Raw genomic sequence first — 13737 nt, forward strand, 5'->3', positions numbered from 1 at the left:
TACCGGAGCTATCAAATAACTTAATTTTGGGAACCGATTTTTGGATTTCAATGGATGTAGTACCGAATTTGAAAAGGAACGAGTGGCGTTTTGGAGAATACCCTATGGTGGAGGTTTGTGGTATTACGGACGAGAGCACTTTGACTGAGGACCAACGAGAAAGATTGAACTCTTTAGTGGATGAAAAATTTGAAAGAATGAGCAAAGGTTTGGGGTATACTACAGTGGCGACTCATGAGATTGTCTTAGAGGAGAACGTTAAGCCCATTAAACAGCGATATTATCCCGTTTCACCCTTCAAGCAGAAGATCCTTGATTGAGAAGTTAAAAAAATGCTTGAAATGGACGTCATCGAGCCTTCTAAGAGCGCTTGGTCTTCACCAGTACTTCTTGTGCCCAAAGAGGACAACGCCTATCGATTTTGTGTAGACTACAGGGCACTTAATAAGGTTACTAAGAAAGACGCATACCCTTTACCATACGTTTCATCAATTTTGGACAGGCTGCGTGGAGCCAGATATTTAAGTTCCATGGACATTAAGTCGGCATTTTGGCAAGTGGGAGTGAAGAAGGAGTGTCGAGAGTATACCGCATTTACAGTACCACAACGGGGACTTTTTCAGTTCAAGCGAATGCCGTTCGGGCTTACTAACGCACCGGCAACTTGGCAGAGACTTATCGATGAAGTCCTCGGCTCAGATTTACAACAGTATGTTTTGGTGTATCTGGACGATATTATAATAATTTCTCCCGACTTTGAAACGCATTTAATCATTTTGGGTAAGGTATTTGATCGCCTAATGAAAGCAGGTTTAACATTAAGCCCTGGGAAGTGTAAGTTTTATATGCCTTTCCTTAATTATTTAGGATTTGTAGTTGACTCTAAAGGTCTTCATGTAGATGTCAGAAAAGTTGAAGCCATAATGACGGTTCCTCCGCCCAAGAACATTACAGAGATTAGGAGATTTCTAGGTATGGCTGGTTGGTACCGAAGATTTGTGCCAGATTTTTCCACCCTGATCGCGCCGTTAACCAAATTGACCCACAAGAATGCCTCTTTCGTCTGGGATAGCAATTGCGAGGCTGCCTTTAATCATATTAAAAATGCACTTGCCTCAGCTCCTATATTAACGTGTCCAGATTTCTCGAAACCATTTGTCCTTCAGACCGACGCTTCTGCTTATGGACTTGGCACTGTTCTGACCCAAGAATCGGGCGACGGAGAAAAGGTAATCTGCTTCTTGTCACGTTCGTTGACAAAACAGGAGCGTAATTATTCCACTACTGAGCGTGAGTGTTTAGGTGTCATTTGGGCTGTCGAAAAACTGCGCAATTATCTTGAAGGGAGCCATTTTACTATTGTCACGGACCATGCTTCACTCATTTGGCTTAATAATCTGAAAGACCCAACCGGAAGATTGGCCAGATGGGCTCTTCGTTTGCAACCCTATGATTTTGACATCGTACACCGAAAAGGGAAAGATAATGTCGTTCCGGATTTTCTTTCGAGAAGTGTCCCGATCAACGTGGAAGTTGTTAGTACGAGCCCTGAGCAAGTCCTTGATTTTGGCAGTAGTACTGATGCGTGGTATAGGAAGATGATAAGTAATATTGAGAGTCGACCGGAGCAATTTCCTCAATGGCGTGTGGAGAATAATATTGTATATAAATATGTAAAGTGTCCGATTCCAGAACTTACTGCGCAGTCTGACTATTGGAAGATTGTAGTACCCAAGGATCACCGAAATAAAATCCTTAGGAAGTATCATGACGAGCCCGTTTCCGGTCATGTTGGAACTTATAAGACTTATTGGAAAATTCATAATAAATATTTTTGGCCGAAGATGAGAGCAGATGTAAGGAAGTATGTTCGTAGTTGTCGCATTTGTGCCCAACACAAGCCGGAGCAAAAGGCCTCAGCAGGTCATATGGGTACACGACCTGAGATAAACCGCCCATGGCAAATGATAAGCCTTGACTTTATGGGACCATATCCTAGAAGCAAGAAGGGTTACTCCTACCTCCTTACAGTATGCGATTACTTCAGCAAGTTCGTTGCTCTGTGTCCATTACGGAGCGCTACTTCAAGCGCCCTGTGTCGTTTCGTGGAAGAGCAAATATTTCTGGTGTATGGAGTGCCTCAGTTCCTCATTTGCGACAATGGCAAACAAATGAGAAGCAAGGAATTTAAAGCCTTGTGTTCCAGATATCATGTGAAAATCTCGTATACCGCATATTACCACGCGCAGGCGGACCCTGTTGAGCGGTACAACAAGATTGTGAAAACCATGGTTTCCATCTATTTGGGAGAGAATCACAAAGAATGGGACAAAAATCTTGCTGCAATTGGATGCGCTATAAGAACTTCTCGAAGTGAAACCACAGGTTATACCCCGTACTTTGTCAATTTTGGACGAGAGTATGTCGGAGATGGTACCGAGTATCGTTATATGTTTAACAATGGTAATGATGATCGAGTTGAAGTACAGACCGAGATGAAAGCACGCGTAATAGGTTATAGAAAACTTTTTGAGGATGTCAAAGCCCGTATAGCTAGAATGGCGGACCGATCCCGTAGGTCGGAGATCGGGTTTGGAGGAAAAATAAAATTCTCTCCGACGCGTCGAAAAACCTCAATGCTAAACTTTGTCCAAAATTTATAGGCCCCTTCACGGTTTAGCGTAGAATAGGAGGTTGGACGTATGAGTTGACGAATAGTCAGGGTAGGTCGTCGGGTGTTTGGCATGTTAAAGATTTAAAACCTACTTATTTTGCTTCTGATGACGATTGATTTAGTTTTGGTGAACAACTGGTTTGGATTTACAATCTATTCTTCAGACAGTTGTTTTCGTGGGTTAGAGGTGGGTTACTTACTTATTAATAAGCACTGAAGTTTATGAATTTTCTGTCTCTAAACTTTTCAGTTGCTGTTTGAAGGCCGTACATCGATGCCTCACCAGTCTGTTATTCTTTTGACAGATTTGGTAAGCTTTTTTATATACTAAATCATATTGAGAGTGTTGGAGAGTTATCACCAACAAGGTAGGGCTCCTGCGAGCTCTCACCTTTTCTTTCCCGATTAGTGTCTTTGGTCTTGTTATGCCAGGTTGATCTTGCGCGGCCGCGTGCGTCGGTTTCGCTTGGTGGTGGAGGTGTAATCCTGTGGGCTGTTGTGAGGGCTAATACACGAGACTTGTTTACCGCTGTAGTAACCTGTGCAATTTTAGCCTACTAGGTCGACTTAACATCGCGGTATATAGATTACCGACGGCCTAGTGTTACCACTCTAGTCTGGAGGTTTTCCCTTCTGCTTCCGGTGGATTCGTCGTTGCGCTGTTGTTGGGGATCACTTGGGTATAGCTAACCTCTTTTAAAAATTTTTTTTTTCGGCTTCTTATACGGCTCTCTGGCCCAATGGGTGTCGTGCGGTTTCACTGCTGCGTCTCGCAGGTATGTGTTGGTGAGTGCGATGGATGTCTTTGGCGTGGAGCTTAGTATTGGGGGGCTCGAGATTGGCCCGAATGGTAGCTTCGGCGAGCCAATCAATTTATGGGAGGTCTCGGCTACTGGTATTCAAGTGGCCCGCCTTAGATGTGGTAGTGTCTGATGTGCGACAGTAGTGGGTTAGGGATTAACCTGTCAAAATTATTCAATTGGTATTAGTGGATGCGCAGGCTCCACTAGGTAGTGTCGAGCGCAACAAGAGAGCGCGCGATACTGCTGTTTCACTAGTTGTAAGTTCTTGTTTTTTTTCCTTCGTGCTTTACCGAGTTTTCGGGTGATATTGCTGCTCTTTTACTAATATTTAAGTTTTTTTTTCGGGCGTTTCGGCAAGTTGTACGCTATTTTGCTGTTCTGGTGGAAGTCCGCGTGTCGATCGGTGTTCACCTCTGACGAAGGAACGGGGGAGTGTGACGGTTTCATATTTCAATGGTAAAATTTAGCATTTTTAAAGTGAGAGTGCTGGCACATTTGCGAAGTAACGGGTTTATTTTATTAGTACCTTGTAGAATTAATTGTACTGTCCATTTCCTTCACCTTTTGCTGTTTGGCGAGTGCTTCTTAACAATTAAAATTCTTGTTTAATAGGTTCATATCGATTTTGCAATTTGAACACACGTTCTTTTGTAGACTCGGTTCCTTTAGTTTCGGACTTGTACTCCCCGGCCGATTGTGTTGCCGAACCATAAATATTTTATGCTGCAACGGCTGTGTGCGTGGCCCCTTGTTCGCTTGGTTTTCTCTTAAGTGACACCGCTTTACTGAGAGATACTAATGCAAAAAACAGAGTATTAGTTGCGCATTAGAAGGAGTCATAACCATTACCATCTGTCACTCTATGAGACTAGGGACCGCATTTGCTTTTCATTGCTTCGGTATTCCTTGGCGAGCCTGGTAAACATTGTTTTGTTTCTTAACCTATTCTTCCTCGATTTTCTGTGACTGGCCGTCCGGTCGCCACCATAGATAGCGTTAGGGTAATTCGATCTCGTTGACGCAACCTCGATTCTTTGGCACGGGCCATACGGCCATCACCACAGATATAGTTCGGTTGTTCTTTCTACTGGCGGCGTACCGTCGACTAGGTTGGCAAGAGTGGCGTTTTCCCTCTAATTTTTTGTGCCCGTTTAGCCTTTTAATAAAACTAGTTGTCTGAATCGTCCGGCATTTTGTACGCTAGCTTTTGAAGCTTGGGGTTGTGGCAGATTTTCTTTTGTGTGACCGATTTCTTTTTGAGCCGGTAGTGCTACCCCAATAAGAGGGGGATATGTAAATTGGTCACTAATTTATGATTTCCCATACTTTTGGATCTATTTGGAGTTTGGAATGGGAATCTTCCTCAACGAGGGATTTTGAAAAGAATTGTCATTGCCCCATATTTCCAGAAAACCCTCGAATCGAGTATTGTACGTATTGTTGCTCCGTTTCCCGCAAACCTTCCGCGTGGTTTCTTCTTTCACCGGAATACCAGACCAGACTTGGTGTCTTGCAGTGTATGCTGTCTCTTGGGTACATGTTTAGTTGTGGAGTTTCCCCTATCGAGCAGCCGGCTTTCCGGACGGACTTTGCTGGGTTAAGTGAGACTGCCCACCTGCGGCTGTCTCATTGAGCCACCATTCCATCTTGGCTTGGTTCCCGGGATAGTGACAGACAGCTGTGTAACGTTCGGGACATCTTGAGGTTTGGGTAGCTTAAGTGGCCTGTTCTCTTCAAGAACGGTTTGCGGAACTTATAGCCTTAAATTATAGTGTCTTTTGCACCGCCTTGAAGGTGAGATTTGACACTCACACCTACCACCAGGTTGAAGGAAATAAATTATTGTTCGTGATTCACTTGTTTATTTCCTTTACGGGTTGGAACCTCGGGTTGATAAGTCTACCTTTTTCGAATCACGTGGCGCCTACCTACCACCTTCCGGGACTGACCGAGGTGCCCTTCACCGCCTTCCAACCTGGCTTTGGTTTAGTATATATATATATATATATATATATATATATATATATATATATATATATATATATATATATATATATATATATATATATATATATATATTTTCTTTTCTTCTTTATTAATTTTTCTCGGTTGTTAATGAGCTAGCCTAGGCATTGTCTTACCTCACTATTAAATTACGAATTTAATTAATTAATGCGTTTCTTTTTCACGACCCTGAGATGGAGAGGTAAGAAAGGCTAAATTTGTTTGAAAGTCGAAATATGTCTGGTGATGTGCCATTTGAAATATAAGGGCATTATATTGTTATAAATTTATGCACTCAATCCCCATATTTGACAAAATTTTCTTGGCTGAGCTGCTAATTACAAAAATTATATTTCAAGCAAAACAATGGCCGTTTGCAGTAGGTAGGTTTCGAACCTACGCTGCCATGGAGAATCTGATTTCTACTCAGACGCCTTAACCGACAGACCAAGGCTAAATCTGTTTGAAAGTCAAAATATTTCTGGTATATAAAACCATTATATTTTTATAAATTTGTGCACTCAACCCTATATTTGAGATAAATTTCTGAGCTGAGCTGTTAATTAAAAAATATATATTTTAAGCAAAACAATGACCGGTTGCAGTAATTAGGTTTCGAACTTACTCTGCCATAGAGAATCTGATTTCTAGTCAGACGCCTTAACCGACAGACCAAGGCTTAATCTGTTTGAAAGTCGAACTATTTCTGGTGATATGCCATGCGTTGAAATATAAGGCCATTTTTTTTTAAATTTATGTAGTCAATCCCCATATTTGAGAAAAATTTTTGGGCTGAGCTGTTAATTAAAAAATATATATTTCAAGCAAAACAATGGCCGTTTGCAATAGGTAGGTTTCTAACCTATGCAGATAGGGAATCTGATTTCTAGTCAGATGCTTTAACCGACAGACCAAAGCTAAATCTGTTTGAAAGTCGAACTATTTCTGGTGAAGTGGTATGCGTTGAAATATAAGTAAATTATATTTTTATAAATTTATGTACTGAATCCCCATATTTATGAAAAATTTCTGGGCTGAGCTGTTAATCAAAAATTATAAATTTGAAGCAAAACAATGGCCGTTTGCAGTAGGTAGGTTTCGAACCTACGCTGCCATAGAGAATCTGATTTCTAGTCAGACGCCTTAACCGAGAGACCAGGGCTAAATCTGTTTGGAAGTAGAACTATTTCTGGTGATGTGCCATTTGAAATATAAGGGCATTACATTGTTATAAATTTATGCACTCAATCCCGATAAATGACAAAATTTTCTTGGCTGAGCTGCTAATTACAAAAATTATATTTCACGCAAAACAATGGTCGTTTGCAGCAGGTAGGTTTCGAACCTACGTTGCCATAGAGAGTCTGATTTCTAGTCAGACGCCTTAACCGACAGACCAGGGCTAAATCTGTTTGAAAGTAGAACTATTTCGAGTGATGTGCCATTTGAAATATAAGGGCAATATATTATTTTAAATTTATGAACTCAATCCCGATAATTGACAAAATTTTCTGGGATAAGCTGCTATTTACGAAAATTATATTTCAAGCAAAACAATGGTCGTTTGCAGTAGGTAGGTTTCGAATCTACGCTGCCGTGGAGAATCTGATTTCTGGTCAGCCGCCTTAACCGACAGGCCACGGCTAAATCTGTTTGGAAGTAAAACTATTTCTGGTCTTGTGACATTTGAAATATAAGGCCATTACATTGTTATAAATTTATGCACTCAATCCCGATAATTGACAAAATTTTCTTGGCTGAGCTGCTAATTACAAAAATTATATTTCAAGCAAAACAATGGTCGTCTGCAGCAGGTAGGTTTCGAACCTACGCTGCCATAGAGAATCTGATTTCTAGTCAGACGCCTTAACCGACAGACCAAATCTAAATTTGTTTGAAAGTGGAACTATTTCTGGTGATGTGCCATGCGTTGAAATATAAGTCCATTATATTTTTATAAATTTATGTACTCAATCCCCATATTTGAGAAAAATTTCTGGGCTGAGCTGTTAATTAAAAAATATATATTTTAAGCAAAACAATGACCGTTTGCAGTAGGTAGGTTTCGAACCTACGCTGCCATAGGGAATTTAATTTCTAGTCAGACGCCTTAACCGACACACCAAGGCTAAATCTGTTTGAAAGTCGAAATATTTTTGGTACATAAAACCATTATATTTTTATAAATTTATGCACTCAGCACTGCAGCTCAGCTGTTAATTAAAAAATATTTATTTTAAGCAAAACAATGGCCGTCTGCAGTAGGTAGGTTTCGAACTTACGCTGCCATAGAGAATCTGATTTCTAGTCAGACGCCTTAACCGACAGACCAAGGCCAAATTTGTTTGAAAGTCGAAATATGTCTGGTGATGTGCCATTTGAAATATAAGGGCATTATATTGTTATAAATTTATGCACTCAATCCCCATATTTGACAAAATTTTCTTGGCTGAGCTGCTAATTACAAAAATTATATTTCAAGCAAAACAATGGTCGTCTGCAGTAGGTAGGTTTCGAACCTACGCTGCCATAGAGAATCTGATTTCTAGTCAGACGCCTTAACCGACAGACCAAATCTAAATTTGTTTGAAAGTGGAACTATTTCTGGTGATGTGCCATGCGTTGAAATATAAGTTCATTATATTTTTATAAATTTATGTACTCAATCCCCATATTTGAGAAAAATTTCTGGGCTGAGCTGTTAATTAAAAAATATATATTTTAAGCAAAACAATGACCGTTTGCAGTAGGTAGGTTTCGAACCTACGCTGCCATAGAGAATTTAATTTCTAGTCAGACGCCTTAACCGACACACCAAGGCTAAATCTGTTTGAAAGTCGAAATATTTTTGGTACATAAAACCATTATATTTTTATAAATTTATGCACTCAGCACTGCAGCTCAGCTGTTAATTAAAAAATATTTATTTTAAGCAAAACAATGGCCGTCTGCAGTAGGTAGGTTTCGAACTTACGCTGCCATAGAGAATCTGATTTCTAGTCAGACGCCTTAACCGACAGACCAAGGCCAAATTTGTTTGAAAGTCGAAATATGTCTGGTGATGTGCCATTTGAAATATAAGGGCATTATATTGTTATAAATTTATGCACTCAATCCCCATATTTGACAAAATTTTCTTGGCTGAGCTGCTAATTACAAAAATTATATTTCAAGCAAAACAATGGTCGTTTGCAGCAGGTAGGTTTTGAACCTACGCTGCCATGGAGAATCTGATTTCTAGTCAGACGCCTTAACCGACAGACCAAGGCTAAATCTGTTTGAATGTCAAAATATTTCTGGTATATAAAACCATTATATTTTTATAACTTTATGCACGCAACCCTATATTTGAGAAAAATTTCTGAGCTGAGCTGTTAATTAAAAAATATATATTTCAAGCAAAACAATGGCCGTTTGCTGTAGGTAGGTTTCGAACCTACGCTGCCATGTAGAATCTGATTTCTAGACAGACGCCTTAACCGTCAGACCAAGGCTAAATCTGTTTGAAAGTCGAACTATTTCTGGTGATGTGCCATTTGAAATATAAGAGAATTATATTGTCATAAATTTTTGTACTCAATCCCCATAATTGACAAAATTTTCTTGGCTGAGCTGCTAATTACAAAAATTATATTTCAAGCAAAACAATGGTCGTTTGCAGCAGGAACCTACGCTGCAATGGAGAATCTGATTTCTAATCAGACGCCTTAACTGGCAGACCAAGGCTAAATCTGTTTGAAAGTCAAAATATTTCTAGTATATAAAACCATTATATTTTTATAAATTTATGCACTCAACCCTATATTTGAGATAAATTTCTGAGCTGAGCTGTTAATTAAAAAATATATATTTTAAGCAAAACAATGACCATTACTAAATATTTCCGGGCTTTTGAGCCGTGGTCCCGAGATTAAACTCGACGTTTCGTCTACAACTGCGGTAGACATTTTCAAGAGCGGCGATGCGGTAAAGGTCGAAGTGTTCTTCTGTACTGCTCTCCGATGACTGGTTGGTTGACTGGAAGATCTGCCGTATTTAAGCGCGCTGTAGTGGGCGTGACCTCGGTGGCGGGCTTGGGTTGAGCTTGTCTGGGTAAACACGTTGTTTTGTTGATGACCTGAGTTTTTGAATTTCAATAGCTTCTCTGATAAAACGTGGATAAAAATGTGGTGTTTTGTCCAGTACCTGCGTGTCTTTGAACATGATACGATGGTCACCTTTGTAAAAAGCATGTTCTGCCACTGCTGATTTTTCCGTGTGTCCAAGCCGGCAGTTCCTTTTATGTTCCTTTAGCCTAGTTTCAATGCTTCTCTTTGTGGTACCTATATATACCGAGCCACAGGAACACGGAATGCGGTATATCCCTGGTGAAGAAAAGGCGTCCCTTGTATCCTTGGCAGACCTGAGGCTTTGTCTGATTGTAGTCGTTGGTTTAAAGATGACCCGAACGTTGTGTCGTTCTAAATGTTTACCGATCCTGTCTGTGACGTTCTTAATAAAAGGAAATGATACATTCCCTTGAGGTTCCTTTGTCGTATCTCTTGTCTTAGATTTTCTATTTTTCATAGCTTTTTGTATTTCAGAGGTGGTATATCCGTTATTTTTCAGGGAATCGGTCAAGTGAATAATTTCTTCACGTAGGTACTTGGGTTCGCTAATCCGATTTGCCCTTGTCATTAAGGTTTTTATTACCCCCATTTTCTGTCTCGGATGGTGATTAGATAATTTGTTCAGGTAACGTTCCGTGTGAGTGGGTTTTCGATAAACTTTATGACCCAATTTTCCATTTGGTCGCCTTTCTACCTGCACATCTAAGAATGCCAACCTGCCGTCCTTTTCTGTCTCCATGGTAAATTTTATTTTATTGTTAATGGAATTGAGATGCGCCAAGAAGATTTGAAGCTCCTTTTCGCCGTGGCTCCATATTACAAATGTGTCGTCCACGTAGCGGAACCAACACTTGGGCTTCTTTTGGGCAGTATTTAATGCCTGCTGTTCAAACTTTTCCATGAAAAAATTTGCTATGACCGGGCTTAATGGGCTTCCCATGGCTACACCGTCAACTTGTTCATAAAACTCCTTGTTCCATTGGAAATAAGTGGTGGTTAAGCAGTGTTGGAAAAGTTCTGTGACATCGTTCCGAAAACGTGCAGATATTAAATCCAAAGTCTCTTTGACTGGCACCATAGTGAACAAAGAAACAACATCGAAGCTCACTAATATGTCTTTGGGTGACAATGTGATGTTTTTGATCTTCTGTATAAACTGAGTCGAGTCCTTGATGTGTGATGCTGTCCTCCCTATGAGTGGTTCAAGTAGTTTGGTTAGATGCTTGGCGAGATGGTAAGTCGGGGAACCTATAGCGCTAACTATGGGTCTCAAGGGTACTGCCTCTTTATGGATTTTTGGCAATCCGTATAATCTTGGTGGTAATGCCTCCAAATTGCTTAGTTTTCGCTGGATTTCTGGTTCGATAGATGACTTCTTGATTAACGTATTTGTTTTCTTTAGGATGCGGTAGGTTGGGTCCTGTTGCAACTTTTTGTATGTTTTGGGGTCTAGCAGATCACCAATTTTCTTTTCGTAGTCTACGGTATTTAGTACTACAGTCGCGTTCCCCTTGTCAGCTGGAAGGACTATAACGCTTATGTCTTTATTGAGGTCTCTAATTGCTCTCTTTTCCTTCGATGAGACATTACTCTTCGGTGGCTTCGCCCGGCGTAAAATTCTGGCACTTTCTGTGCGAATTTCCTTTGCGACATCTGCTTGCAGGTTACGAATTCCTGATTCGATGTTTGCAATGATGTCTTCAAATGGTACAGAGTCCGGTGTGATTGCGAAATTCCCGCCTTTCGAGAGGATGCTCGTTTCTTCTGCTGATAATTTCCGCTGAGACAGGTTTACCACAGTCCTTGACAAATCAGTGCTGGGAGATTCACTTGACTTAGTTAGAAGGTCATTGAATTTCTTAATTTGTCTCCTGGTTGCAGAATCCCTTGTCGCTTCCATTGTTCCACAAGAAAGTCTATCTATTTTGTCCCAGTCCTCGTTATGCATGGAATTTGCTAATTTTAGATTCAGGGTTAGCAAGTTGTTATCTAAGTTGGCCATGCTGTGTCTCGTATGATGGACTCTTTCCCGCAAAAAGGCTTTTTCCATCCGATTATAAATTCTGTTGGCTTGTGGTGACTTGAGTGTTCTTTTCATTTTTAGAAATTTTGGTGTTAGATCAGCTGCTTTACAACGACATAAAAAGGCGAGCGAACATAAGAGTTGACAAAAAGCTATGAAAAATAGAAGATCTAAGACAAGAGATACGACAAAGGAACCTCAAGGGAATGTATCATTTCCTTTTATTAAGAACGTCACAGACAGGATCGGTAAACATTTAGAACGACACAACGTTCGGGTCATCTTTAAACCAACGACTACAATCAGACAAAGCCTCAGGTCTGCCAAGGATACAAGGGACGCCTTTTCTTCACCAGGGATATACCGCATTCCGTGTTCCTGTGGCTCGGTATATATAGGTACCATAAAGAGAAGCATTGAAACTAGGCTAAAGGAAAATAAAAGGAACTGCCGGCTTGGACACACGAAAAAATCAGCAGTGGCAGAACATGCTTTTTACAAAGGTGACCATCGTATCATGTTCAAAGACACGCAGGTACTGGACAAAACACCACATTTTTATCCACGTCTTATCAGAGAAGCTATTGAAATTCAAAAACATCAGAATAATTTCAATAGAAAAGAAGAAGGTCTCAATATCAGTAAAACATGGACTCAGGTCATCAACAAAACAACGTGTTTACCCAGACAAGCTCAACCCAAGCCCGCCACCGAGGTCACGCCCACTACAGCGCGCTTAAATACGGCAGATCTTCCAGTCAACCAACCAGTCATCGGAGAGCAGTACGGAAGAACACTTCGACCGTTACCGCATCGCCGCTCTTGAAAATGTCTACCGCAGTTGTAGACGAAACGTCGAGTTTAATCTCGGGACCACGGCTCAAAAGCCCGGAAATATTTAGTAATGTAGTTTCTGGCCGTGAAAGCATAACATCTTTGATAAAACAATGACCGTTTGCAGTAGGTAGGTTTCGACCTTACGCTGCCATAGAGAATCTGATTTATAGTCAGACGCCTTAACCGACAGACCAAGGCTTAATCTGTTTGAAAGTCGAACTATTTCTGGTGATATGCCATGCGTTGAAATATAAGGCCATTTTTTTTTAAATTGATGTAGTCAATCCCCATATTTGAGAAAAATTTTTGGGCTGAGCTGTTAATTAAAAAATATATATTTCAAGCAAAACAATGGCCGTTTGCAGTAGGTAGGTTTCGAACCTATGCTGATAGAGAATCTGATTTCTACTCAGACGCCTTAACCGACAGACCAAAGCTAAATCTGTTTGAAAGTCGAACTATTTCTGGTGATGTGGTATGCGTTGGAATGTAAGTAAATTATATTTTTATAAATTTATGTACTCAATCCCCCTATTTAAGAAAAATTTGTGGGCTGAGCTGTTAATTAAAAATTATAAATTTGAAGCAAAACAATGGTCGTTTGCAGTAGGTAGGTTTCGAATCTACGCTGCCGTGGAGAATCTGATTTCTAGTCAGACGCCTTAACCGACAGACCAATGCTAAATTTGTTTGAAAGTCGAACTATTTCTGGTGATGTGCCATGCGTTGAAATATAAGTCCATTATATTTTTATAAATTTATGTATTCAATCACCCTATTTGAGAAAAATTTCTGGGCTGAGCTGTTAATTAAAAAATATATATTTCAAGCAAAACAATGGCCGTTTGCAGTAGGTAGGTTCCGAACCTACGCTGCCATGGAGAATCTGATTTCTAGTCAGAAGCCTTAACCGACAGACCAATGCTAAATCTGTTTGAAAGTCGAACTATTTCTGGTGATGTGCCATGCGTTGAAATATAAGTCCATTATATTTTTATAAATTTATGTACTCAATCAACCTATTTGAGAAAAATATCTGGGCTGAGCTGTTAATTAAAAAATATATATTTCAAGCAAAACAATGGCCGTTTGCAGTAGGTAGGTTTCGAACCTACGCTGCCATGGAGAATCTGATTTCTAGTCAGACGCCTTAACCGACAGACCAATGCTAAATCTGTTTGAAAGTCGAAATATGTCTGGTGATGTGCCATTTGAAATATAAGGACATTATATTGTTATAAATTTATGCACTCAATCCCCATATTTGACAAAATTTTCTTGGCTGAG

The 13737-nt window shown here is 40.1% G+C and overlaps 1 protein-coding gene across 1 annotated transcript; it reads right to left on the reverse strand.

The window, feature by feature from the left end:
* Positions 1 to 3097: 3097 nt before the first annotated feature.
* Positions 3098 to 11592, reverse strand: LOC132697635 (uncharacterized). Its single transcript, XM_060663178.1, has 3 exons — positions 10174 to 11592; positions 3366 to 3528; positions 3098 to 3213 (listed from the first exon to the last, which is right to left on the reverse strand). Exons 1-3 carry the CDS (start codon positions 11590 to 11592, stop codon positions 3098 to 3100), a joined length of 1698 nt encoding a protein of 565 aa, XP_060519161.1.
* Between the last annotated feature and the right edge of the window lie 2145 nt (positions 11593 to 13737).

This window comes from Cylas formicarius, unplaced genomic scaffold (assembly GCF_029955315.1).
Source record: "Cylas formicarius isolate icCylForm1 unplaced genomic scaffold, icCylForm1.1 PGA_scaffold_26__1_contigs__length_5699629, whole genome shotgun sequence".
In the NCBI taxonomy this organism is placed as follows: domain Eukaryota; kingdom Metazoa; phylum Arthropoda; class Insecta; order Coleoptera; family Brentidae; genus Cylas; species Cylas formicarius.